This window comes from Sorex fumeus, unplaced genomic scaffold (assembly GCF_029834395.1).
Source record: "Sorex fumeus unplaced genomic scaffold, SorFum_2.1 ptg000042l, whole genome shotgun sequence".
Lineage (NCBI taxonomy): Eukaryota > Metazoa > Chordata > Mammalia > Eulipotyphla > Soricidae > Sorex > Sorex fumeus.
The window spans coordinates 7,022,597-7,048,450 of record NW_026606099.1 but is presented as its reverse complement, the minus strand read 5'-3'; the positions used below and the strand labels follow the sequence as shown (position 1 = coordinate 7,048,450).

At 45.5% G+C, this 25,854-nt stretch overlaps 1 protein-coding gene across 3 annotated transcripts in view; it reads left to right on the top strand.

Moving 5' to 3' along the window:
- TFCP2 (transcription factor CP2) overlaps nucleotides 1–25,854 on the top strand; it is a 46,770-nt gene that overhangs the window by 226 nt on the left and 20,690 nt on the right. For 2 of the 3 annotated variants that reach the window (XM_056120221.1, XM_056120220.1), the window contains exons 2-5: nucleotides 18,677–18,828; nucleotides 20,273–20,349; nucleotides 21,461–21,566; nucleotides 25,007–25,113. In XM_056120221.1, coding sequence (XP_055976196.1) covers nucleotides 18,677–18,828; nucleotides 20,273–20,349; nucleotides 21,461–21,566; nucleotides 25,007–25,113 — 442 coding nt within the window. Of the gene's footprint in view, nucleotides 1–18,676; nucleotides 18,829–20,272; nucleotides 20,350–21,460; nucleotides 21,567–25,006; nucleotides 25,114–25,854 lie in introns of those variants that run through there. The other variant, XM_056120222.1, reaches the window with a different exon arrangement.

Here is a 25,854-nt window from a genome sequence, read left to right as displayed (position 1 = left end):
GCTAAGGAACGCGATTGCGGCGGGTCTTGCTTTTTTTTGCTTTTTTGGGTCACACCCAGCATTGCACAGGGGTTATTCCTGGCTCATGCACTCAGGAGTGACTCCTGGCGGTGCTCGGGGGACCCTAAGGGATGCTGGGAATCGAACCCGGGTCGGCCGCGTGCAAGGCGAACGCCCTCCCCGCTGTGCCGTCGCTCCTCCAGCCCCAGCGGGTCTTGCTTTTGAGCTTGGAGTACGGTGGAGGGAATTGATGGATGCAGACTGTCGGCGTTGGCAGGTCTGTGCAGGGTCAGTGGAAGAAGGAAGAATGGCCCAGGGTTAGCCGCCAGCTCAATACCGAGCCGGTTGTGTCGGTGCGGCGGACCTGGAGATGGGTGGATGGTGCCTGCATGTGTGGTAGGTCGAACTGGTCTTGTGTGTGCAAGAGGCCGGCCGCGTGGAGCATGCCTGGGATGGTTTGGCAGCTGGCGATTTGGGAGAACTGGGGCTTAGTGGTGAATAGTAATTGATGGCTGGTTGGAGGGAAGAGTGAGACCAAGTCCACGCCCAAGTCTCATAGTTTGTTCTAAAGCTACACTTAATTCTAGAGTTTATGACTTTTTTTTTCTTTTTGGGTCACATCCGGCGATGCACGGGGGTTATTCCTGGCTCATGCACTCAGGAATTACTCCTGGCGGTGCTCAGGGGACCATATGGGATGCTGGGAATCGAACCCGGATCAGCCGCGTGCAAGGCAAAAGCCCTACCCGCTGTGCTATCTCTCCAGCCCCAGTTTATGAAGCACAAGCGATGAGATTTGAGTGTGAAAGAGAACTTTAAGATGCCTCTAGACCCTTATGTAGCTAGTTAGAGGCTGATGATAGAATCTCCTTGGAAAATAGCATAACTTCACAGGTATTTTATTTGCATGTATTAGTTATTTCCTTCTTCCACTATAGTTTTTTTTTCAGTTGTGATATGAACAGGAGCCATGTTTGGAAATGTTGAAAAGCATTAAGGACTCCTTCCTTTAAGAATCTGGTTAGATGGGATGTAACTGGGTTTCACAAATAGCTTATGAGATTAAAGCAAATAGTCAGAAGTGACTTTAGAACTTAGCACTTTTATTAGGTTTATGGGGAAAGATGCTTTATAGGGGAAAGATGCTTTTTATGGGGAAAAGTTGGCAAATTAAGCACCTTTCCAGAGAGATCCTTTGAGTTATAAAATAAAATATAAACTTCCTTTCTTGATTCCTTTTAAACCAAAACAACTTTCTTTCCTTGAAGTGAAATTACAAGTTAGAACTGAATATTTCATTTTCAGAAATTTTGTTTATAGCTAGAATAATAGAGATTATTTCAGTGTACAGTGTGATTCTGCCATGCAATACCGTCTATTTGAGTAATTGGGTTTTTCTCAGGAGAAAATTCTAGTTTTACCTGACCTTGCTTATGTAAGTCTGGCCATAAAAATAGAGATTATTGTGGTCTGAAATGATCTGAACCTGTTCTGAAGCATTTCAGCATTTGATAACGTTTGACAATTTATGCTATTGTTAAAGTAAAAATTACCACAGCAAAAGACTTGCTTTTGTTTAGGGTATCTGAGATTAGAGGGAGATAAATATAACTGTACTTATTATGAAAATAGTTATAAGTTATAATCATTGGGGGGGTCCCCAGTTCAGTCCCTGGTGTCACAAGGTCCCCTTCGCACTATTGGGGAACAGCCATCCAAGCACCGAGCAGGAAGTCCCAAAACAAACAAAATTCTTCCTTTAATTTTTATTTTAGGTTAAAGTGGAATTTATATTACAGTGGATGTAAAAAATCTATTTTCCTTTATTTAATTTTGTGTGTGAGAGCTCAGTAGTGCTTGGGGGTTCCAAAATCCACATGGGGCGGTTCTGATGTTAGCACGTGATATTGGTGTTCCCCAGAGCGTTGTGTATGGAAGACTACCATTTGGGCCACATTCCCAACCCTAAAATCTACTTTTTTTTTTTTTTTTTTTGGTTCTTGGGCTACACCCAGTAGTGCTCAGGGATTACTTCTGGCTTTTCACCCACATCCAAGAATCATTCCTTGCAGACTCTGGGGACCCTACGGGGTACCATGAATCGACCCCAGGTTGGCCACGTGTTAGGCAAGCGCCCTACCCACTGTGTTGTATCTCCACCCCCTAAAATGTACTATTTTAAAGAGAATGGTTTAAGTGGTATTTACTGCAATGGTTTTCAGCTGTCAATCTGCGAACTGGTGCTGGTTCATGGGTGTAAAAAGGTTGACGAACCACTGACTCGTTGTTTCATGAGATTGTGCAATTACTACCTCCTTCTAGTTTGAAAATATTTCATTACCCTACCTGTCAAGTGATCGCTCTTTCCTTTTTCTCTAGCAATCATTAGGCATTTTGTCTGTATGGATTTACCTATTTTGAGTATTTTATGTAAGTGGAATAGTGTGTAACCTTTTGTGTCTGGCTTCAATCAGAATTTTAGGGTTCATTCTATTATCTAATATATCAGTAGTTAAGTATTTTATTCATTTTTATGACTTAATAATCTGCCATCTTATGTATATATCAATATTTCTTAATCCACTAATTTTAATGTTTTCCACTTTTGTTTTTTTTTTTTTCTTTTTTAGGTCACACCCAGCAGTGCACAGGGGTTACTCCTGGCTCATGCACTCAGGAATTACTCCTGGCGGTGCTCGGGGACCATGTGGGATGCTGGGAATCGAACCCGGGTTGGCCACGTGCAAGGCAAATGCCCTACCCACTGTGCTATCTCTCCAGCCCCCTTAGCCTGAAATACTTTTTTTTTTTTTTTTTTGCTTTTTGGGTCACACCCGGCAATGCACAGGGGTTACTCCTGGCTCATGCACTCAGGAATTACTCCTGGCGGTGCTCGGGGGACCATGTCATGGGATGCTGGGAATCGAACCCGGGATGGCCACGTGCAAGGCAAATGCCCTACCCACTGTGCTATTGCTCCAGCCCTTATGTTTTCCACTTTTGGGATATTACAAATGTTACTGTAGTGTTGTGTATATAAAGAAAGTGATCATGAAACGTGTAACTTTTGTGTAGTTACATATTTTCATTTCTTTTGGATACTGTTGCATTGCATACCTGTTACAGATTTGGGGCAAGAAAGATACTCTAGAAAGTAAGGCACATTTCTTTGCATTTGTCCTACCTCAGTTTGATCCCCTATTACCACCAGGTGTCCCTCCTGAGCATAGAGCCAGGTGTAGCCAAAATTCCAAAACAAAACCAGAGACTGGAGAGAGAGTACAGCGGATAGGGCATCTTCTTTTCCCTTTTCTTTTTCCCGGGAATAGTTGTATCACACGTGATGGTGCAAGAGAAGCACCTTAAACCCTGTACTATCTCATTCATCCTGCATCTTGTTTTGATGGAGAAGTTGCTTCACTTCGTTCACACGTGAACTTCAGAAACTAAAATCGTTGGAGGCTGCTGTTTAATACTTCACTGGCAGAGGAACTGTGCCGTTTAGCTAGTGCAGGAAGATGTGAGTCGTAACTGTGTCATGCAACTTACTCAAGGCAGTTTCACTTGCTTGATGGCCCCTTTGCACTTACAGGTCTTCACTGGGTTGAGTGACAATATTGTTAGAGCTGCAGCGCTCTAAACAAACCATTCAAGTCGGTTTCTGGACATCTACTGGTAGTGCGCATGTGCTGAGAATTCTAGGCTTGTATGCGCAAGATGACAGTTGTGCATCTGTAGGTCATTGTTGACTGTGTTACCGCCCTGTTTACCTTTTTTTGGTTTTATTTTGTTTTTGGGTCCCACCCGGCGATGCTCAGGGGTTACTCCCGGCTCTTCACTCAGGAATTACTTCTGGAGGTGCTCAGGGGACCTATATAGGATGCCGGGGATCAAATCTGGATTGGCCACTTGCAAGGCAAATGCCCTATCCGCTGTACTATCATTCCAGCCCCTGGTCTTGTTTACTTTTTAAGCGATGTGACAGTTATACCAGGTGATGATTATGTAATGAAATGTTCCAAACCAATTTTTCGGACAGAAAAAAGAGGATGTGATGATTATGCTGTGGTGACCTTTATGGGATGAATTATAAGTAGGATTCAAATTGCTGGGTCATATGGCAATGCTTTCCGAAATATTTTTTAAAACATTTCCTCTTTCTTCCCTTTGTTGCAGTTTTTTTTCCTTCAGAATTTCCAACCACCTCCCATTTTTATGGACATACTTTGAATCCCATTTTTATGGACGTTCTTTGAATTTTTTTTTCTTTTTCTTATTCTTTTTGGTTTTGGGTCACACCTGCTGGTGTGTTTGTCTTTTCTTTTGAGCCACACCTGATGGTACTCAGGGCTTACCCTAGGCACTGTGTTTAAGGCTAACTCCTGGTGGGGTTCGGAGGACCATCTGGGAACTGAACCTGGGTTGACTGCGTACCTGCTGTACTATCTCTCCGGCCCCAACCCATTAGCCCTGTCAGCTCAGGGCTGGAGGTTGTGTCCCAGGAGTGTTGCTGTGATCAGACCTCGCATGCCAGGCTCTATCTTCTCGGCTGTTTTTCCCAATCCTTTCGCACTTTTTTTCCACACAAGAGCGGTCATCGGGGTGGGGATGTTGCCTGTCAGAGCAGGTTGTGATTCTCGCGCACTTGACCACCATGCTCGTTGAGGGTTGCACCCTTTGAGTTTGGGGTGCCCTTCACACATTCACTGGGGGTCACTCTCTGAGTTGTGTGCTCGCCGGAGTTCACCGTTGCTGGCAGTGCTGCTTTATTGCACTGTCGCACGGTCCTCCCGTTGTTCATCGATTTGCTCGAGCGGGCACCAGTAACGTCTCCATCGTGAGACTTGTTCTTACTGCTTTTGGCATATCGAATATACCATGCCACGGGGAGCTTGCCAGGCTCTGCCATGCGGGTGGGATACTCTCGGCAGCTTGCCGGGCTCTCCGAGAGGAACAGAGGAATCGAACCCGGGTCGGCTGCGTGCAAGGCAAATGCCCTACCCACTGTACTGCACTCTGGCTATTCCTAAACTATCTACACTATCTCTCTGGCTCCAGGAGTTGCAGACTTTTACAAAGGGAAAAGAAACTGGAAAATAAACGACCCCCAGCAGTTTGGTTGTAAGGGGTTGCAGAGGGGTGAGCTGCTTAATTTCACTGGGAGCCCTGGAAATAGTGTGACAATTTATATTTACATAGTGACAATTTATATTTACATTTTAAAAAGGTTATGCCAGGATAAAAAAACTAGTTTTTATTTTGAGGAGGGATGGGAGCTTAGGGAACTCGGCCTCATCTGCATATCCTTAGAAATGCAAATTACTTGTCTACGGAGGTCAGCTGACAGACCTGCCTTAATCCCCTCATCAGATCTATTTGGGAATATCGCTTTTGTTTCATGCTTGTTGCGGAGTCACACCTGGTGGGGTGTGGGGAGCCATAAGGGGTGCCGGGGAATAAGCCCAGTGGGCCCTGTGCAAGACCAGCAGCCTACCCACTGTATTATCTCAGGCCCATGTGTGTCGTGTCCCCCGCCCCCCCCCCCCGTGGTTTTGTTTTGGGTCACACCCAGTAGTAATGCTTGGGTTGTTAGGGAAGCTTGCAGTGCTGGTGATTGAACCCGGGCATTCTGGGTTTTTTTTTTTCATTTATCATTTGGTGCTAGAGGAGGGTGCACCCAGTATTGCTCAGACTCTCCCAGCGGCCTCCTGGCCCTGCTTCGGGGTCAAGTGATGCTCTTGGGGAGTGTGGGGCATTGAACTGGTGTCAGCCACGTGCAAGGCAAGTTGCCTGACCCTTGTACCATCTGTGGCCCTCGGGTCCTTTTTGAACTGGTCCCAAAGTCATTAGCAGCTGAAGCCTTCACGCATGAAATGTCTGTGCTGGTCTTTCACTGCAGGGGACAGTGGGAACACTTGGGAGATGCTCCCACTTTGAAGCTGGGCTTGGTCGGTGGGTGAGTGGGCAAGACAGAGGAACCCTGCAGAAGTGGTGAGTGATGCTTGCTAGAGGGAGTGACGCCTAACTGTAAAACATACCAGCAAGGGGCTGGAGCTCCTGTGCTTTTCATGCAGGAGGCCGGATTTGAGCCCTGATACACCTCAGTCCTAATGCACTGCTGAAACTGACTTGAGCACTGAGCCAGGAGTAAAACCTGACACCACCTGGTGCAGTCCCTCTGCCAAGACAAAAGCAGAGAAAGAGGGGGGAAGAAGGGAGGGAGGGAGAGAGAAAGAGAGGAAGGGAGGGAGGGAGGTTGGGAGGTTGTGGTCAGTATTGAAGCACATCCCTAGTAACCAATAACCAGTTGTTTTTGCATTTAGGCCTTGCTGTAGTGGTAATTACCAGATTTTTGAGTACGGAAATGGGGATTGAGTTCTCTGATTCAAAGCTGTCAGGTTAAGGCTGTGGTAGGGGGAAGGCTTCAAATTCCCTGGAATACATAACCCGTGAAAATTGTTGCAGATCGCCGTTTGTTGGCAAAATGGGAAGAGTCGCTTATTTTAGAAATTCAATCAAAGCACCTGTTACTCATGATGCCACATCTGTTAGGCCAATTTCCTGTGATGTAGGGGTAGAGATATGAGAAACCATATCTGACAAATCTCCTGAATACGGGCTTTGTTGATTTAGATTTTTTTTCTTTTTTTTTTCTTTTCTTTTGCGGGGAGGATGTCACATCCGGCGATGCACAGGGGTTATTTCTGGCTCATGTACTCAGGAATTTCTCCTGGCGGTGCTCAGGGACCAGATGGGATGCTGGGAATCGAACCCTGGTCAGCCGCATGCAAGGCAAATGCCCTACCGGCTGTGCTATTGCTCCAGCCCCTGATTCGGATTTTTTTTGTTTTGATGATACTTTTAATATTTTGCAAGCGCTCTGTGAGTAAATTTGTAACTGGCATTTGTTAGATATTTTCAGATATTTTTCAATTTCTAAAAATAAAGTTCGCAGGAGCCGGAGTAGTAGTTGCATGGGGGTGACCAGGGTTCTATCCTCGGCATCCCATATGGTCCCCTGAGCCCATTCAGGAGTGATCCTTGAGCACAGAGCTAGGAGAAAGCCCCAAGCATGGCTATGTGTGACCCAGAAACTGGAGGGGAAAAAAGTTTGTAGATTTTTTTTTCTGCCACACCCAGGGGTGCTTCAGGGCTTACTCCTGACTCTGGTCTCAGGGATCATTCCTGGTGGGCTCCAAGACCCAGATGGGGTGCTGGGGATCTACTATCACCCTTGGCCTGGTTTGCAGATAGATTTGAAGGTTTTAGTCATTTTCTAAGCTGAAAGCAAAAACCACATAACTTGTAGAGGTAAAGGGCTATTATTAACAAATAATGTAGGCAGAGTAGAAATGGAGGAGATTCCAGGAGTTAGGGAGAAAGAAGAGATACTGCCTTCTTTTGGGGGTAAACTTTAATTTGTACACAATAACAGCTATTCAAAAACTCTGCTGAAGAAATAGTTTTTAGGGACTGGAATGATAGCACATCGAGTAGGTTTGCCTTCCATGCGGCCGAGCTGTGTTCTATTCCCAGCATCCCATATGGTCCCCCGAGCATCATCAGGAATAATTAATCCTTAGTGCATGAGCCAGGAGTAACACCTGTGCAATGCCGGGTGTGACCCAAAAAGCAAAAAAAAAAAAAAAGTTTTCATATGCGAACACTTCTTTAAAGTCTTTCTTGAAGATTGTAATGTAGGTGTGGGTACAATACTATTAAAATGTATGGTTTTGATAGAAAAAGTTCTGACACTCCGGACATCAACAAAGTACCTGTGACCCTTTAGATGAATCTTCATTCTGAGAAATTCTTTTGGTGCTTAAGAAACTTAAAGCACTGGGGCCAGAGCTATAGTACAGTGGTAGGGTATACTATCTTGCACGTGACCAACCTGGATTCAGTCTCCAGCATCCCATAAGGTCCTCTGAGTGCTGCCAGGAGTAACCCCTGTGTATTGATTGATAGGTGTGGTCCAAAGGCAAAAACACCAAAAAACTTAACGTGCTTCAAAACTTAGCACTATCTTCCAAAAAAATTCTCGAAACATTCCTAAATATATATATATATATATATATATATATATATATATATATCTCGACAGGGACGGGAGATAGGGTTCAGCGTAGGACCTTGTATATGTAAGGTTTTGCTTATCTTCAGCACCACGGTGAGCAAATTAGAACAAAAGCTGTCTGATCTCCAAGTCCCGTCACCATCCAGTGCTTGGAGTGTCAGTTCCACATGTGTCGTTTTTACGTGCTACTCTTTTGTGGTTTACTGGGATCATTTTGCATTTTTACTAGATCCCCTCGCCTTTCCTTGGGTGCTGGTGGCTTTGTGACGGTGGCAAAGGGTGGCACACATCCCTCAGCATAGTTCTCATCAGGGCTCGTTCCCCCAGTGGAGATGCGAGCACTCTCGGCCACGCTGCTCACTGAGACACGCTTTTCTATATTCTCAGTGCTTGCAAGTGTGTTTGCTGACACTCTTGGGCACTATATGCAGTGCTGGATTTGGCAAAACTGGGGTTGGCAAGCACCTTACCCATGATGCCATCTTTCCGGCCCTTGAAGCTCACATTCAACTTGTGGGTGTGGTACTCAGGTAGTGGTACTCATCGCAGTGCTCACAGAATGCTCACCAGAGACGGTGCTTTATTTATTTATTTATTTTTATCTTTATTTATTTATTTATTTATTTATTGAATCACTGTGGGAAAGGTTACAAAGCTTTCAGGTTTATGTTTCAGTAATGCAAATATCAAACACATTTCCCTTTACCAATACTAATTTTTTACCATGAAGAACCCCAATAAAACCCCACCCCCCACCCCTCCCCGTCCCTGTGAGGCAGATGAATTCTAGTTAACACTCTATCTGCTTTGATTAGAATCATTGTTTCAATAAAAGATTCACCACTATTATTTAGAGTTTACCCCCCCCCCCCCAAATCAGACATGCTGAAAAAGCATTGTGAAGTGATTTGCTTTCTACAGCTGGGTTAAAGAATTAAATGTTGGTTTTGGATTTCTGCTATTTTACCTATTGACCCTGGAAGTATTTCTACTGAAAGTCAGATAGTTAAGAAACTGGTTTCTGTGTTCTGGAGTCGTGGCCGTGCTGGAGAGCCGCTCGCGGGGGGCAACCGGTGGCCTCGGTAGGGCGTGAAGGGCGGAGCGAAACGCCCCCCTTCCCATGAGGTTTTAGTCGCCCCCACACTCCCGGCTCATACCTGCTGTCCACAAGGCACCCATGTGGCCGCCATCTTTCTTTCCAGAGAGGAGAGGGCGAATGGGGCAACACCCTTTCCCCTCCGGCAGACTTGATGGGCTGGATCAACGCATAGTCCGTTCACTTTTCTGCTCCAAGCTGCTGGGTTCTGCATTAAGTCCTTGTGCTTCTGGGGCCATGGCCGTGCTGGAGAGCCGCTCGCGGGGGGCGACTGGTGACCTCGGTAGGGCGTGAAGGACGGACCGGAACGCCCCCCGACCCATGAGGTTTTAGTCGCCCCCACACCCCCGGCTCATACCTGCTGTCCACAAGGCTCCCATGTGGCCGCCATCTTTCTTTCCAGAGAGGAGAGGGCGAATGGGGCAACACCCTTTCCCCTCCGGCAGACTTGATGGCCTGGATCAATGCATAGTCCGTTCACTTTTCTGCTCCAAGCTGCTGGGTTCTGCATTAAGTCCTTGTGCTTCTGGGGCCGTGGCTGTGCTGGAGAGCCGCTCGTGGGGGGTGACTGGTGACCTCGGTAGGGCGTGAAGGAGAGACGGTGCTTTATACCCACAGTACTCACACTTTTTTTTTTTTTGGTTCATTTTGTTTTGGAGTGGTAGGCTGGAGTGGTCACACCTGGAGGTGCTCAGGTCCTAGCAGGCTAGAGGACCCATATAGGGTGCTGGGGATCGATCCCGGATCAACTACATCCAATGCAGCTGCCCTGTCTGCTGTACTGTCGCTCTGGCTCCTTGGTTGTCTTGATTTGGGAACCACACCTGGTGCTGCTTGGTGTTTCAGGGACCTTTTAGTGCTGGGATCAAAGCTGGGCCTTCCGGGGCTGGAATGATAGCACAGCGGGTAGGGCGTTTGCCTTGCACCCGGTCAACCCGGGTTCGATTCCCAGCATCCCATAGGGTCCCCTGAGCACCACCAGGAATAATTCCTGAGTGTAGAGCCAGGAGTAACCCCTGAGCATCGCCGGGTATGACCCAAAAAGCAAAAAAAAAAAAAAAAAAAGCTGGGCCTTTCTCAGGAAAGCATGTTTTTTGAGCTATCTCTCGGGCACTTCACACATCTTTGTAGTTGCTGTGCTCAGTAGGGGTTTCATCCTTTATTGTGGTGGTTATACAGACCTACCTGCAGTGTGGCCAGGAGTTAAACAGAGCTGCCAGCCTCAAATAGTGGAGCTAGTCACTTGTGGGGCACTGGGGATTGGATCTGTGATCAGATGCTTGCAAAGCAAATACTCAGCCCCTGAGCTGTTCCTCCAGGCTCCAAGTTTTGGAGTCACTCAATAGTTCTTGTTACAGGTTTGGAGTTGGAGGTGGTTGGATTAAGCTGTTCAAGGCAGAGTTTTCTGAAATACCTACTAGAAACATACTAAATCCTTCTGAGTTCCGTTATTGTGACCATATAATATTAAAAAAAATTATTTTTTGTTTTGATTTTGGTACTCAGGGTTCAGTCCCGGTAGTTTTCGGGACTGTCATATGTGGTGCCAGGGATTGAACCTGGGTCAGGTGCGAATGAACTTGGGTGTAAAGCAAGGGATTTACCCGCTGTGCTATCTCTGTGGCCCTGTGATGAATTTTTGAGATCTATCGTATATGCATATATACTTGTATGTAGATTGTGTGGGGGTGGTTATCGGGTATCAGATCGAAGGTTTTTACATGTGCAAGTCAGGTTCTCTACTGAACCAATATCATATTTGTTTTGTTGCCATGCCCAGCAGTGCTCAGGGCTTGTTCATGGCTCTGTGCTCAGGGATCACTCTGGAACATAATGGGCTACGTGTGAGCAAGCACCTTACCCACTGTATTATCTCTCCAGTCCACCACATGTATATTTTTTAATAATTTATTAATGAGTACTAGTAATATTCCAGAGTAACTGGAATATAGGAAAGCAATACATGTTTGTAGCATAGTAGGATTCCTTGAGAAATTTCGATGACAGGGATCTGTTCTGTGGTTATGCTCCTGCCTCCTGCCTAGAACATAGTAGAGTGTCAAAGACTTTTAGCTGAATTGATGCTTCTCTCATTTCCAAAAGTTGGAAAGAGTTACTGAGTGCATCTGAGTGCTAACCTCCTGTGCACTGAAGGACCCCAATGATGGTGAAGACTCAAGCCGGTCCTCTGGAGTCTCATCTTGCATTTTAGGATGCAGTGTAAGCAGTTAAACACACCAATCCCTCCCTCCAGCTGATTTAATTGCTACGATTTGTGACCTGAAGCGGATTTTCAGTTGTTCCAGGTGATTCTTAATAGGTCGCCACGGCTGAGGGCTGCTGGTGTCTATACTGACAGCCATCCACACTGACCTGACTTAATTTTATTTATTGAATCACCATGAGAGCAGTTACAAAGCTTTTGGGTCTAAGTCTCGGTCATACAATAAAACGCCCGTACCTTCACCAGTGCCCATTCTCCACCACTAAAAACCCCAGTATACTCCCATCCCACACCCTCCCCCTACCTGTGGGACAGATGATTTCCAAATCACTCTCTCTATATGACTCTATATAATCACATTCAACATTTATTTCGACACCACACCCACCATTATTATTTGAGATTTTACCCCAATATTCAGATCTGCTGAAAAGGCAACAGTAGACAAATTGTTTTCTATTGCTGGTTATGAATAACATATGATGTCGTGTGGCTGCAGTAGGGCCGTGTGGTTTTGAAATTCTGAAATTTTAACACTTAAATCTGGAGGGATTTCTGCCAAAAGCCACTGGGTTTCGAGATCTGCTCCTGAGTCTCCGGGATCATGGCCATTGAGCAGCTTGATGAGGAGCCAGAGAGGCCGTTCGTGGGCTGTGACTTGGGGTCTCGTTGGCGTGGGGAGGACAGGTCTAGCTCCACCCCATCCCGTGAGGCCCAACAAATTTCGTCACTGCGGGTCCAAGCCTGACTGTCCAGTGGCCTCTGGAGGATGACGGCCACAGAGCCACCAGAAGGAAACAGGCGGAGGGACAGCACCCTTTCCCTCCTGGGGTGGCCCAGCAACAGTAACCTACTGCAGGGTCCGGACACATTTCTGCCAAAAGCCGCTGGGTTTCAAGATTTGTTTCTGAGTCTCCTGACTTAATTTTTAAATTTTTATTTCATTTTTTTACTTTTTGGGTTACAACCGGCAATGCACAGGGGTTATTCATGGCTCTGAACTCAGGAATTACTCCTGGTGGTGCCTAGGGACCATATGGGATGCAGGGAATCAAACCCGGGTCGCCTGTGTGCAAGGCAAACGCCCTACCCGCTGTACTCCAGCCTCTGACCTGACTTTAGTGATATGTTTTGTAAATATGGCAGAAGATGGCTGGAAGCTTTTTTTCCCCCCCAGTCATAAAAATGCTTTCTGCATTAATTTATCTAGTAGTAGGTAAATTCCACATTCATTTCTGGTTCATTTTCAAAAGTTCAGATTAACTTCATTTAGCATGATACTCCCCAGATCCATTTCTTGTAGCAGAAAGTGACACGTTTAATCTTTTCTTATCGCCAAGCAGTAGCCCACTGTATGTATATACATATATGTCACATAGTTCCTTTAACCAGTCACCTGTTCTTGGACACTTGGGTCGTTTCCGGAGTTTGGAGATCGTGAATAGTGCTACTGACCCTGCTCTGCCGATTCATGGCTGAATCTCTGAATATATTCAGAGGAGCCTGACGGCCATAGACCTGGGACCTCTTGAACTGTGGGTTGCAATCCCCCATAGACGTTGGGTGATTTTTAAAGAATTTATTTTAAATTTCTTATGGTTTATCATCAGTGAATCTTTGATTTGTACACCTGGATACTGGGGTCATATAAAATTTTCTTCAGCAAAAAGGAGCTGCCAGTGGCTAGAGTTTGAGATGCCCTGGATATCTTCTTAGAGTTTGAGAACAAGGAGGGAAAGAGAGGGCTGACCCGTCACTCCTCAAAGGGCCAGACTGCATGTTTATTTTCTCTCAGGTAGTTTTTGGGTTTGTTTTTGATGTTGGTCCTTCCTGGATGCTCTCAGGGCTTACTCCTGGTTCTACGATCAGGGATCACTCCTGGCAGACTCTGGTGACCATCTGGGGTGCTGGGGATCAAGCCCGGGTTTGGCCGTGTGCAAAGCAAGCCCCCTCCCTGCTGTACTCTCGTTCCTGTGCCGCGTTTGTCTTTTGATTCAGCTACGTTGTTTTGGTTTGGGGCCAGCACTGGTGGTGTCGGGAGGTGGGAAGCTATTCTTTACTTGGTGTTCGGGGTTATCCTGGCAGTACTCAAGGGTCCATATGTCACGGTGTACGTCATACAAAGTGTGTATTCAAGCCCTTGGAGCCATCTGCCTGGCCTCGCCTTTCTTTCTACATTCAGAAAATTTTTATTAGTCATAAGGGCATTTCTTGTTTGCTTATTTTGGGCCACACATGGCAGGGCTCAGAGGCCACTCACAGCTCAGTGCCCAGGGGTTGCCCCTGGCAGTGCTCAGGGGACCATGTGGTGCGAGCAATTGAACCTGGGCCTCCTGTATGCAAGACCAGCACTCTAGACCATTATTAATTTCCTTATTTATTATGGTCACTAATTTATTTCTATCAATATTTAGTGGGGCTGGAGTGATAGCACAGCGGTAGGGCGTTTGCCTTGCACACGGTCTGTGTGGCCGAGCCGGGTTCGATTTCTCCGCCCCTCTCGGAGAGCCCAGCAAGCTACTGAGAGGATCTTGCCTGCACGGCAGAGCCTGGCAAGCTCCCCGTGACGTATTCAATACGCCAAACACAGTAACAACAAGTCTCACAATGGAGATGTTATTGGGCCCGCTCGAGCAAATCGATGAACAATGGGAGGACAGTGCTACAGCCATATTATATTGAGAAGGTTAAAAACGATATATTAAGTGGGTAGATGCATAGTGACATTTGAGAAGGGGAGAAAATGCCCCGCATTCACAAAGGCTGAACTGTTGCTATGTTGCAAAATCCGATTTGCCTTGGTTCCTGGTAACCTTCACTAATCTTTCAAGGAATCATTAGATGTGGTGCGTTTGAGGATGAACCGGTAATAAAGTCTCCTGAAGACTAATCTCATGTTCTCCAGTTTTATAGTGTATTATTTTATTTTCTCTCATTGGCGATGGGAGCTATATCCTATGATCACATGATTTTAAGTTGTGAAAAAAAGGGGCAGAGAAAACCTTGGTTTCTAGGACAACCCTGTGCTTGTGCAGTTCTGTTGTTTATTTGGGGGATGGGTCATACCCAGCAGTGCTCAGGGGCTTACTCCTGACTCTGCACTCAGGAATCACACTTGGCAAGGACTTGGGGGCATGCTGTATGAAAGTCTTAAAATTTATCTAAATAGATTTTTCTTTTTTGCGTCACACCCAGCGATGCTCAGGGGTTACTCCTGACCCATGCACTCAGGAATTGCTCAGGGGACCATATGGGATGCTGGGAATCGAACACAGCTCATTCGCATGCAAGGCAAATGCCCTGCCCGCTGTGCTATTGCTCCAGCCCCCTAAATAGAATTTCCTTGTGTTTATGCCCTCATTTTAAAAATTACAATATGCTACTACTCTTTCATCATTCATACCATTTCCTGTTCTCCATTCAATAGCATTTTTTTGAGGAGGGCATATCTGGAGGTCCTAGGGCCTGCTTACTCCTGACTCTGCTCAGGGGTCGTTCCTGGTGGTGCTTGGGGGACCATATGGGATACGAGGAATCAAACCCAGATTAGCCACATGCAAAATCAGAACTCCAATCACTGTACTATCATTTTGGCCCCTCAATAATAGCAAAAGAATTTTATATATGAAAGGATGAGTCAGCAGCTTCTGCAATCTTTCTCAGAAATACAGAATGCTGCTGTTGTCACTGAGCAGGGGTCCTGCTGATCTTTGTATCACTTCAGTTTTAGTCTGTATGCTGCCAAAATGAGTTCCTCTCAGTAGTTTGTTTAGACAATGGACCCCTTCCAGCTATACATTAAGAAATGGACCCCTTCCAACTGTAGAGTTAGAACCATGTAACACGTAACTACACTCTATATAGTATACTCTTTCTCCTCTCTCTCTCTCTCTCTCTCTCTCTCTCTCTCCCTCCCTCCCTCCCTCCCTCCCTCCCTCCCTCTCCGTCCCCCCCCCCAATCCCTAGTATTGACATTTGAAATTTTTTGCAACATTTTTTTTTTCTTTTTGGGTCACACCCAGCAATGCTCAGGGGTTACTCCTGGCTCTGTGTTCAGCAATTACCCCTGGCGGTGCTTGGGGGACCATATGGGATGCTAGGGATTGAGGGGATTGAACTCAGGTCGGCTGCATGCAAGGCAAACGCCCTACCTGCTGTGCTATCACTCCGGCCTGCAAAATTCTTTATTGTGACAGTCACACTCAGGGTTGCTAGGTGGTCCATATAATGCAGGAGCTCAAACCCAGGACTTCACACATGGTAAAGCATGTGCTTTACCACCTAAAACATATCCCTGGCCCTTAGTCTAGACCATTTTTTATCTTCCCAGTAAGTTTCTTTTTATATCTTCCAGGTTAGTCTCTGCTCTGCTAGCTGCTAGTAAGTCCACTGTTCTTGGTTTTCTGTTTTAGGATAGCATCAAAAGGAATCATACAGTATATATTATTTTTGTCTAGTTCCTTTTATTCGTTATCAATTTTCTTTCTTGTTTGCTCTTTCTTTCTTTCTTTCTTTCTTTCTTTCTTTCTTTCTTTCTTATAGCTGGCTGTGTTCAGGGCTTACTTGTCTAGTTCTTCATCCAGTGATCATTCCTAGTAGGCTCACGGGGACCATGTGGGGTGCTGGGGGCTGAGCCTCTGTTGGCTACATGCAAGGCAAGCACCTTACCTGTCTCCATCCATTTCTTATTTTCCTTTGTTTTGCCCAGTTGTATTCCATTATCTGAATATACCAATGGTGCACCCATTCTCTGAGTTGTAAACATTGAATTTTTTCTAGGTTTTTATTTTAGGTCATGAACATCATTTACTTGTTTTTGGTAGATTTATATTTTAATTTCTTTTGGATAAATGTCTATTAGTGGGACTGTCAAAGGGAAGATGCATGTTTATATATATATGTGTATATATGTATTATATATAATTTTTTAATAAGCTGCCAGAACAGTGAGTACAGAGGTTAAAAGTACTTGCCTTGGGGCTGGAGCAATAGCATAGCGGGTAGGGCATTTGCCTTGCACGTGGCTGACCCTGGTTTGATCCCCAGCATCTCGTATGGTCTCCCAAGCACGGCCAGGAGTGATTCCTGCGTGCATGAGCCAGGAGTAACCCTTGTGCATCACCGGGTGTGACACAAAAACAAAAAAAAAAGTACTTCCCTTGCATGTGGCTGACTCCAAGCAATCCCTTGCATCCCATATGGTCCCCCAAATATGGCCAGGAGTGATCCCTGAGCACTGCTGGGTATAGTTCAAAACTGAGAACCAAAAAAACTGCCTAACCTTTACAAAACTTTCTGTTTCTTGGGCCATACGTAGCACTTCTCAGGATCTTGCTCTTGGGTTGTGTTTTAGTCACTCCCGGGGTGCTCTGGAAACCTTGTTGTGCCAGGAATTGAACCTGGGCTTCCTGCACACAAGGCTGCCCTGAGCCAGCTGAGCTGTCGTTCCAGCACCGCAAAATCAACCGCCAACGCGTTCCTTTTTTTTTTTTTTTTTTTGGTCCCTTTTAGTGCCTATTATTAAACAGGGTGGCCCATATCCAACATTTGGCTTGTTAAACTCTTTAATTGTAGACATTTTAATTGTGTGTTTATTATTTATGTATGTATGTTATTTGAGGCTCCATGATTCAGAATACTGCTGATGGGCTTTCATGTATTCCGGGTTCTTGAGCTATTTTAGTGAGACCCGGTGGCTGTTCTTTCTTCCCGTCCCCTCCCTTTCCCTGTGATGACTAGAAGCCGCGCACACGCGGGGGTGTGGGTCTGACTGGGATCACCCCTCTGCTTGTGGGGCTCAAACGTTTTTGAAGGGGTGCTTGCATCCACGAGCTGCCAGGGTGTGTGTGGGAGGGGCTGCCACCCACAGAGATGCAGGTTTACAGCGCAGGTGACTAGCACTAGGCATGGACCCCTGGCTGCTGCTTCTTTTTTTTTTTTTCTTTTTTGGGTCACACCTGGCATTGCACAGGGGTTGCTCCTAGCTCTGCACTCAGGAATTACTCCTGGCGGCGCTCAGGGGACCATATGGGATGCTGGGAATCGAACCCAGGTCGGCCCGCGTGCAAGGCAAACGCCCTCCCTGCTGTGCTATCGCTCCAGTCCCTGGCTTCTAATTTTCAAGCCCAAACCCCTACGTAATTTACTTCAAAGAAAATCACTTATTTTATTTGTATTTAATTTTTTGCCAAATTCAAAAGAAATTTTACTTTTTCAAAAAAATTTTTACCATTTTTTTTGGCCACAACCAGGAGATACCCAGGGCTTACTCCTGGTGGGGAATGGGACCATATGGGGTGCTGGGGATTGAGCCCCGGGTTGGCTGTGTGCACAGCAAGTACTCAGAACAGGTAAGCTCAGAGAAACAGATACAAGATGCTTTTTCTTAGAGAAGGTTGCTCTCGGTATAAGTTGTATTAGGCAAACATAAGTCACATTGAAATGGGTACTGTAATAGGTTTGTCCTATGAGTTCTAGTAATTTTGGCTCTTGTTTTTTGTTTTTTTTTTTTTTTTTTTGCTTTTTGGGTCACACCTGGTGATGCTCAGGGGTCACTCCTGGCTCTGCACTCAGGTGCTCGGGGGACCATATGGGATGCTGGGAATCGAACCTGGGTTGTCCACGTGCAAGGCAAACGCCCTACCCACTCTCCTATCGCTCCAGCCCCTCTTGTTTTAGTTCCTAAGAGAAGATTAGGGACTGGAGTGATAGCACAGCAGGTAGGGTGTTTGCCTTGCACACAGCCGACCCGGGTTTGATTCCCAGCATCCCATATGGTCCCCCGAGCACCGCCAGGAGTAATTCCTGAGTGCATGAGCCAGGGGTAACCCCTGTGCATCGCCGGGTGTGACCCAAAAAGCAAAAGAGAGAGAGAGAGAGAGAGAGAGAGAGAGAGGATTAGCTGATTTGAATATAGTTTGAATAGATAATGTAGTTGGTGCTTGTCTGAGAACATATCTGTCACTGAGTGCTGTAAATTGACACTTTAGAATAAAGCATACACTTTGCAGAGCCCTTTTAGGAACTCCTGTCTGATTCCTAGAAATTCTCTTTGGTTACCTGGGTTGTCTTAGCAGTGACTGTCATCACCTGCTGTCATTACCTGCTGTGCTCAGGGAGTTGGCCCAGCTGGCCCTTTGAACTGAATGATTGGATGGAACCTCCACTAGAGCGAGTCGTGTTTGTAGTGTCCAAAGCAAATTTCAGTTAAATTGTAAACTAGCCAATTCTCCCTTGCGCCGTGGTTGGATGCTATTGTAAATCGTTTGTTTTATTTCAGCGATGTCCTTGCACTGCCCATTTTTAAGCAAGAAGAGTCCAGTTTGCCTCCTGACAATGAGAATAAAATCCTGCCTTTTCAGTACGTGCTTTGTGCCGCCACGTCCCCGGCGGTGAAGCTCCACGACGAAACCCTGACGTATCTGAACCAAGGTTAGATGCTTCCTTGTTTGTGAGTATTTGTGCAGAGCTGCTGGATTTGGGATAATGTATTAAGCACCCTTTGTTTTTCCTTTGCGGTTTCTGAGCCGCACCTGGTGTTGCCTGGGGGTACTCCCGGTGCATTTCTTCGGGGGCCACGATAGTACGTGGGGCACCATGCAGCGCTAGAAATTGAACACAGACCATCTGCATGCAAAACTATCTCCCTGACCCCTAGATAGACTTGTATATGAAAATATGTCTTCATATTGTGACCTGGAAGAATTGAAGCCTGTCAGTTCATGACTTTGAGTTGTAGTGTCACGTTTGATATATATTATTGGCTTCTTTTGTCCTCCTCTCTAATTGTATTTCCTCCCTTTCTTTTCTCTCTCTTTTTTGGGGGGGGGGTGTGAGTGTGGGGGAAGGGGTTGGCTACACCTTGTGGTACTTGGGTTGTTTCTGGCTCTGCACTCAGTGATCACTTCTGGTGAGCTCGGGAGACCATATAGGATGCAGCCCAGTTGGCTGCATGAAAGGCAAGCACCGGACCTGCTGTGCTATTATTCTGGCCCCCTTTTTTTTTTTTTAAATTTGGGGTTTATGCGTGGAGGTTCTCAGGGCTTACTACTGGCTCTGTGCTCAGAGATCACACCTGGCAGACTTGGGGGACCTTTTGGGGTTTCGTGGATCGAACCTAGGTAGCCGTGTGTAAAACACACGTGCCTTACCTGCTGTCCTATCTCTGGCCACGTTCCTTTCTCTTTAATTTATATTCTCTGGGTTGTCTTGAAATTTTAGCCTCCCCAGTGGTTATTTACCAGTGTATGACCTTGGTCAAGTAAATGCCTTACATTTCAAGTTCCTTAGGGACTGGAGAGAGCATATAGTGGGTAAGGCTGCTTGCCATGCATGTGACTGACTCTGGTCCAGTCCCTGATATCAAAGACTGTTTCTCTGAGCACTGCTAAGAGTCCCTACTAGGCACTGAGCCAAGAATAGCTTTTTTTATTTTTTTGCTTTTTGGGTCACACATGGCGATGCTTAGGATTACTCCTGGTTTTGCACTCAGGAATTACTCCTGGCAGTGCTCAGGGGACCATATGGGATGCTGGGAATCGAACCTGGGTCGGCCACGTGCAGGGCAAACGCCCTACCCACTGTGTTATCACTCCAGCCCCCCAGGAATAGCTTTTGAGCTTTGCTAGGTGTGGCTCAAAAATTCACAATATGTGATTTCCTTATGTGAAAAGTGGGATTGTAATATCTTAAGCATTGAATCACTTAATGATATAATTTATAAATGTAGTACGGTGCTTAGCTTATAGTAAAGGATTAGAATTGTTAGTAATACTATTAATTCTCTTGTTTTATTCATTGCGCCAAATTTTATTCCTTCTGAAACTTGCAAAGATAACTTGTGATGAATATAATATGTAATTACTTTTTCTTCTAGGGCAGTCTTATGAAATTCGAATGCTAGACAATAGGAAACTTGGAGAGCTTCCAGAAATTAATGGCAAGTTAGTAAAGGTAAAAGAAAATGAGTAAATCATTCCTCTGCACAATATCCTCCCATTGGCCCCTTTAGGATAGTATTTTTTTCCTTTGATGAAGGAATTGGTGGTATCTATAATCTGCCACAAGTTCTGGTACGGCGGTATATTGAATTATTTCTTTGGGATCTGAATGAACCTCCCTGTTCACATGGATTTTTCAAAAGTGCCGAAACATGAGACTGACTTACCATTTCATGCCAGGCTCTTGATTTTATGACGGTGTCTTGACTCAGGAAGTTCTTTTCAGGCAGAATAAAGTAACCTTCCTGAGATCTTCAGAGAAGCTCCTGTGTCTCTTTGAATACTTGCTGTTGTAGCAAGGACAGAGGGTATTATTAAGAAATAGCCATTTTCTTAGTGGAGAGTTACAGTAATGGTTTAATAATTCACAGCACAGTTGGGCCAAAAAGTCTGGTAAAACAGCAGCTGTAAAAGTTGGTAGGAAAGATACAGGCACTTCAGCAGAATGACTGTAACCCATGAAGAGCTGGTGTAAGCACCCACTACCAGCCCTCGGTGTTTACAAGTTGTTGGTGGCTTAGCAGTCGGGGACTGGGTGAGTTTTCCTTCTCCATCTGAGAAGCTGGGCTGAATATGAGCGTGCCGTCAATAGAGGCATGTAAAAATGCTGCCAGTAGCATCCTTTTTTTTTTTGCTTTTTGGGTCACACCTGGCGATGCTCAGGGGTTACTCCTGGCTTAGGAATTACTCAGGAATTACTCCTGGCAGTGCTCAGGGACCATATGGGATACTGGGAACTGAACCTGGGTCGGCCGCAGGCAAGGCAACGCCCTACCCGCTGTGCTATCACTCCAGCCCAGCATCCCTTGTTTATACCTACTATTATCAGGACTGCTATGTAAGACGTTTTAAATATAATGCTAGTTAAATATAGTTTTAAATACAAATTTCATCCTCAAGTAGTGCTTGATATGATAGGCCTTGTAGAAGAAATTTTAAAAGAAATCATTTTAGATTGTGTCTAGAAACCAGCTGGGGGTGACTCGTTCTGATTTTCCATTGCCAGCCTGATTTTTTTTTTTTAAGAGATTCTGATCCTGTCTGATTTTGTTGCTTCCTTATAGAGTATATTTCGTGTAGTGTTCCATGACAGGCGTCTGCAGTACACTGAACATCAACAGCTGGAGGGCTGGAGGTGGAACCGGCCTGGAGATAGAATTCTCGACATAGGTAAATGAAGAGACTCTCTTGCCAGTGCAGTGCCTGTAACTGTGAACTGAAATCGAGTTTTCTTTACTTGGTTCAGAATGCCTGGGAGATAGCACAAAGGACCCGAGTACATGTTCTGCATGCAGGAGCCCTGGGTTTGCTCCCCAGCACTGAAGGTTTCCCTGGCACTGCCAGCAGTGACCCATGAGCGCGCACAGAACCAGGAGTAGCCCCCCCCCCCCCAACGAAACAAAAGAAAAAATTCTAAACTGTTTAAGGGGCTCGCATAAAAAATCGCTGCTGGGCTGAGTACATGCTTTGAATGTGGGAGCCCTGGGTTTGGTCCCCTGAACTCTGCCTGGAGTGAGCCTCAAGCACTAAGCTGGGAGTGGCCCCAGCACTATGAGGGGTGGCCCCATGAGAAACGAAACATTTTAAAAATTGCTGCTATGATGATACTACAATTGTGGTTTGAAATGTAAATAGTTCTATTTCATGTCAGTTATATCCGTTACTTCAGGATATTTTTTGTTTGTTTTTTTAAAGTTAATTGTAGTAAATATACATCAGAGATATTAGTTATATTCTCACAGGAACTTGGCTATTTCCTGGGTTCTGTAATAGTGGCCACTTACAGATGCAAGGCAGCAACTCACAAATTTACAGTTCTCTAATATTTGGTGATGTCGGCATCTTCTCATACGCTTACTAGCCATTTATGCACCTTCTTTAGTGAAATGTGTTTTCAGATTCTCGGGCCAACTTTGTGTCAGGTTATTTTGTTGTTACAGGAAGGCTTTTGTTTTTTGTATTTTTTAAATTTTCAATTTTTTTGAAGACTAAAGGAGGGATCCAGGAAAGCACATGTTATGCATGTATAAGGCCCTGGATTTGATCCCCGGCCCCAAAACCAAACTGAAGGAGGATGCAGTAAATTAAGACTAAAGCACAAAGATAGCACAGCAGGTAGGGCGTTTGCCTTGCATGCAGCCAACATGGTCGACCCGAGTTCGATTCCGCCGCCCCTCTCAGAGAGCCCGGCAAGCTACCGAGAGTATTCGATATGCCAGACACAGTAACAACAAAGTCTCCAATGGAGACGTTACTGGGCCCGCTCGAGCAAATCGATGATCAACGGGAGGGCCTTACTTATTACAAATGAAACTATAGGAGATAGAAGTTTAAATTGATACTATAGAGCATTCTTTTTTTTTTTTTTTTAATTTTTATTAGTGAGACACCATGAGGTATAGTTGTAGACTTACACATTTTTGTGCTTGGTTTTCAATTATACAATGATCAAGTACTCAGCCCTCCACCAGTGCCCATTCTCCACCACCACGGATCCCAATATCCCTCCCACCCCCCATCCTCCCCATCCCCTCCTGCCTCTGTGGCAGGGCATTCCCTTTTGTTCTCCTAGAGCATTGTTCTTCAACGTTTTTACACCTGCAAACCAGATCGGTGCCAGTCTGCATACGGGTCTCGTGATCAGTAGGTCAGTAGTTACATCCCTTGTGGAAGACTAGTATGTTTCAGCTTACCTGTGCCTGTGGTCATACCCCTTTCCATGGACCTGCAGTTGGAGACCACTGCTACTGAGAAAATACCATAAGGAAACGATCGAAAAGAGGAGAGTTCAGAATAATGGGGGCTGGGGAGAGAACTCATAGGTCTGGGGCTCGTGCTTTGCATTCTCAAGGCCCTGAGTTCCAGCTGGTGCCACGTGGCCCATGAAGCATTCCTGTGTAGCCCTACTGAACTCAAGTACTGCTGGGCACGTGCAATGCCACATTTCCTGGTGCTGGAGGGGTAGGTGAAGGGCCAAGTGGATGCTTTGTGTGCTGGAGGCCTGTACCAGTCCAATCCCCAGTAGTGCATGGTCCCTTGAACATCGATAGTTGTGGCCTTCTTCAAAATAAGCAAGCAGTATCAACCTGACGTTATTTGGTTAGTTTGACTGTCACTGTCCTCCTGTTGTTCATCGATTTGCTCGAGCGGACCCAGTAACGTCTCCACTGTGACACTTGTTACTGAGTTTGGCATATCGAATACGTCACGGGTAGCTTGCCAGGCTTTGCCGTGCAGGCGAGATACCCTTGGTAGCTTACAGGGCTCTCCGAGAGGGGCGGAGGAATTGAACCCTGGTCGGTCGCGTGCAAGGCAAATGCCCTACCCCTGTGCTATCACTCCAGCCCTCTTAGCGCAGTAGGCAGCGTGTCAGTCTCATAATCTGAAGGTCCTGACTATTTATCGAAGTCAGGAAATGATAGCAGACCTTATGCAATGTAGAATGGAAAATAAAGTTCTGTAAGAGCATGGTCTTTTTTGCTTTGTCTTGAGTCCAAGATCTGTCACTCTGTTACAGGATGGTTTGGTGAAATGATAAATCAGTATCAGTTTTCATATTAAATTTTTTGCATCGATTCATGACGCATTGCCTTTTCTTTTCTTCATAGATTCTGTTTTATCCTTCAGCAATCCTCTTAGTATACTTCTAGCAATAACACTATTTTTGTTTATTTTGGGGCCATACTTGGTGGTGTTCAGGGCTTACTCTTGGCTCTGCGCTCAGGGATCACTCCTGGCGGTGCTCAGAGAACCGTATCGAGTTTTGGGGATTGAGCCTGGGTTGGCTGCATGGAGGGCCAATGCCCTACCTGCTGTACTGATCACTCCAGCCCTTTTTTCCACCTTTTTTTCCAACAGTTCTGTCATCAGACCCAAGGCTTCACATGAACAAGGCTAGAGCTGAGCCTCTGAGCTATATCTCTTTCCCAGTAATGTTAGTTTTAATAAGTAAAACACAAAAGTTTTATGATACTGGGGCTAGTGTTTATACTTAATCTAGTTTCAAGTAGAATTTTGGCAAGTTGAAAGGAAGCTGCTATTTTAAAGTTGTGTTAAGATGAATTGCTTTAGTGGATAGAAGATACTCAGAAGGAAAGGTTAATATTGTCTCTAATTAAGAAGAGATTTAGTGCTGAGAGATGGTGCAGCAGGTAAAGTGATTGCCCTGCACACAGCCAATTCCTGTTGGGTTCCTGCCACCCCTGAGACCCACCAGACGTGATCCCTGAACACAGAACCAAGAGTAAGTTCTGAGCATAACTGGGTGTAACCCACACCCCCATCCCCATGCAACAAAATAGAGAGATTCAGAGGTTAAGTGAAAATATTGGTGGCCAGAGAGATAGTACAGTGGGCAGGGCCTTTACCTTGCACACAGCTGACCTGGGTTTGATCCCTAGCTCCCCCCTCCCCCCACATACACCTAGTCCCCCCCCCCCCCCCCCCCCGCGCACCACCAGGAGTGGACCATGAGCACAGCTGTTTGTGGCCCAGAAACCTAAGAGAAAAAAATCTTCATCATCAGTGGCTCATAATATAAGATTCGGTGCTTTCTTGGTTAAACTTAGTAGCCTTCAGAATTATTCAATGATTATCATTTTGTTTCTCAGATATCCCAATGTCTGTGGGTATAATTGATCCTAGGGCCAATCCAACCCAGCTCAACACGGTGGAGTTCCTATGGGACCCTGCGAAGAGGACCTCTGTATTTATTCAGGTAATGCACCGTGGATGGGCTTCCCAGAGGAAGAGCAGGTCTTGCTGCCAGTTCGTTGCTTTGTTTTGGTACCAGTGACTGAACCCACATAAATGATGTGCTCTATCTCTGAGCTACGTCCCCTGCCCCCTAATTTCTTTCTTGAAAATTAAAACTTGTTGAATTTGAGATCTTTACAGGATACCTGCCAGTCTGTCAAGTGTAGACTTCTATACATGTAATTGGGACATACGAAGAGTTTCTGAATTGCTCTTCTGATTTCTGCATTTTATTAACCTCCCCAAGATAATTAATGGTGGTATAACATTTTTTTCCCTTTGGATGGCCATGACCAAAGAGTTATTTAGTATAGAGATTGTCTTAGTTTCTTTTACTGTAATTTATGTCACTATTTTTCTATCTTTTAAAATTTGATTTGCCTCTCTACTTATATCTCATGGGAAGAATTCTTGAAAGTTCTTATTTGCGGGGCTGGAGAGATAGCACAGCGGGTAGGGCGTTTGCCTTGCACGCGGCTGATGGGGGTTTGATTCCCCGCATCCCATATGGTTCCCTGAGCACCGCCAGGAGTAACTCCTGAGTGCAGAGCCAGGAGTAACCCCTGTGCATTGCCAGGTGTGATCCCAAAAGCAAAAAAAAAAAAAAAAAGAAAAAGAAAAAAAGAAAGAAAGTTCTTATTTGCAGTAGTAGTATCTAATAGTCTACTGAGTATTGGCCATATTGCTGTGCTAATTTGTATAT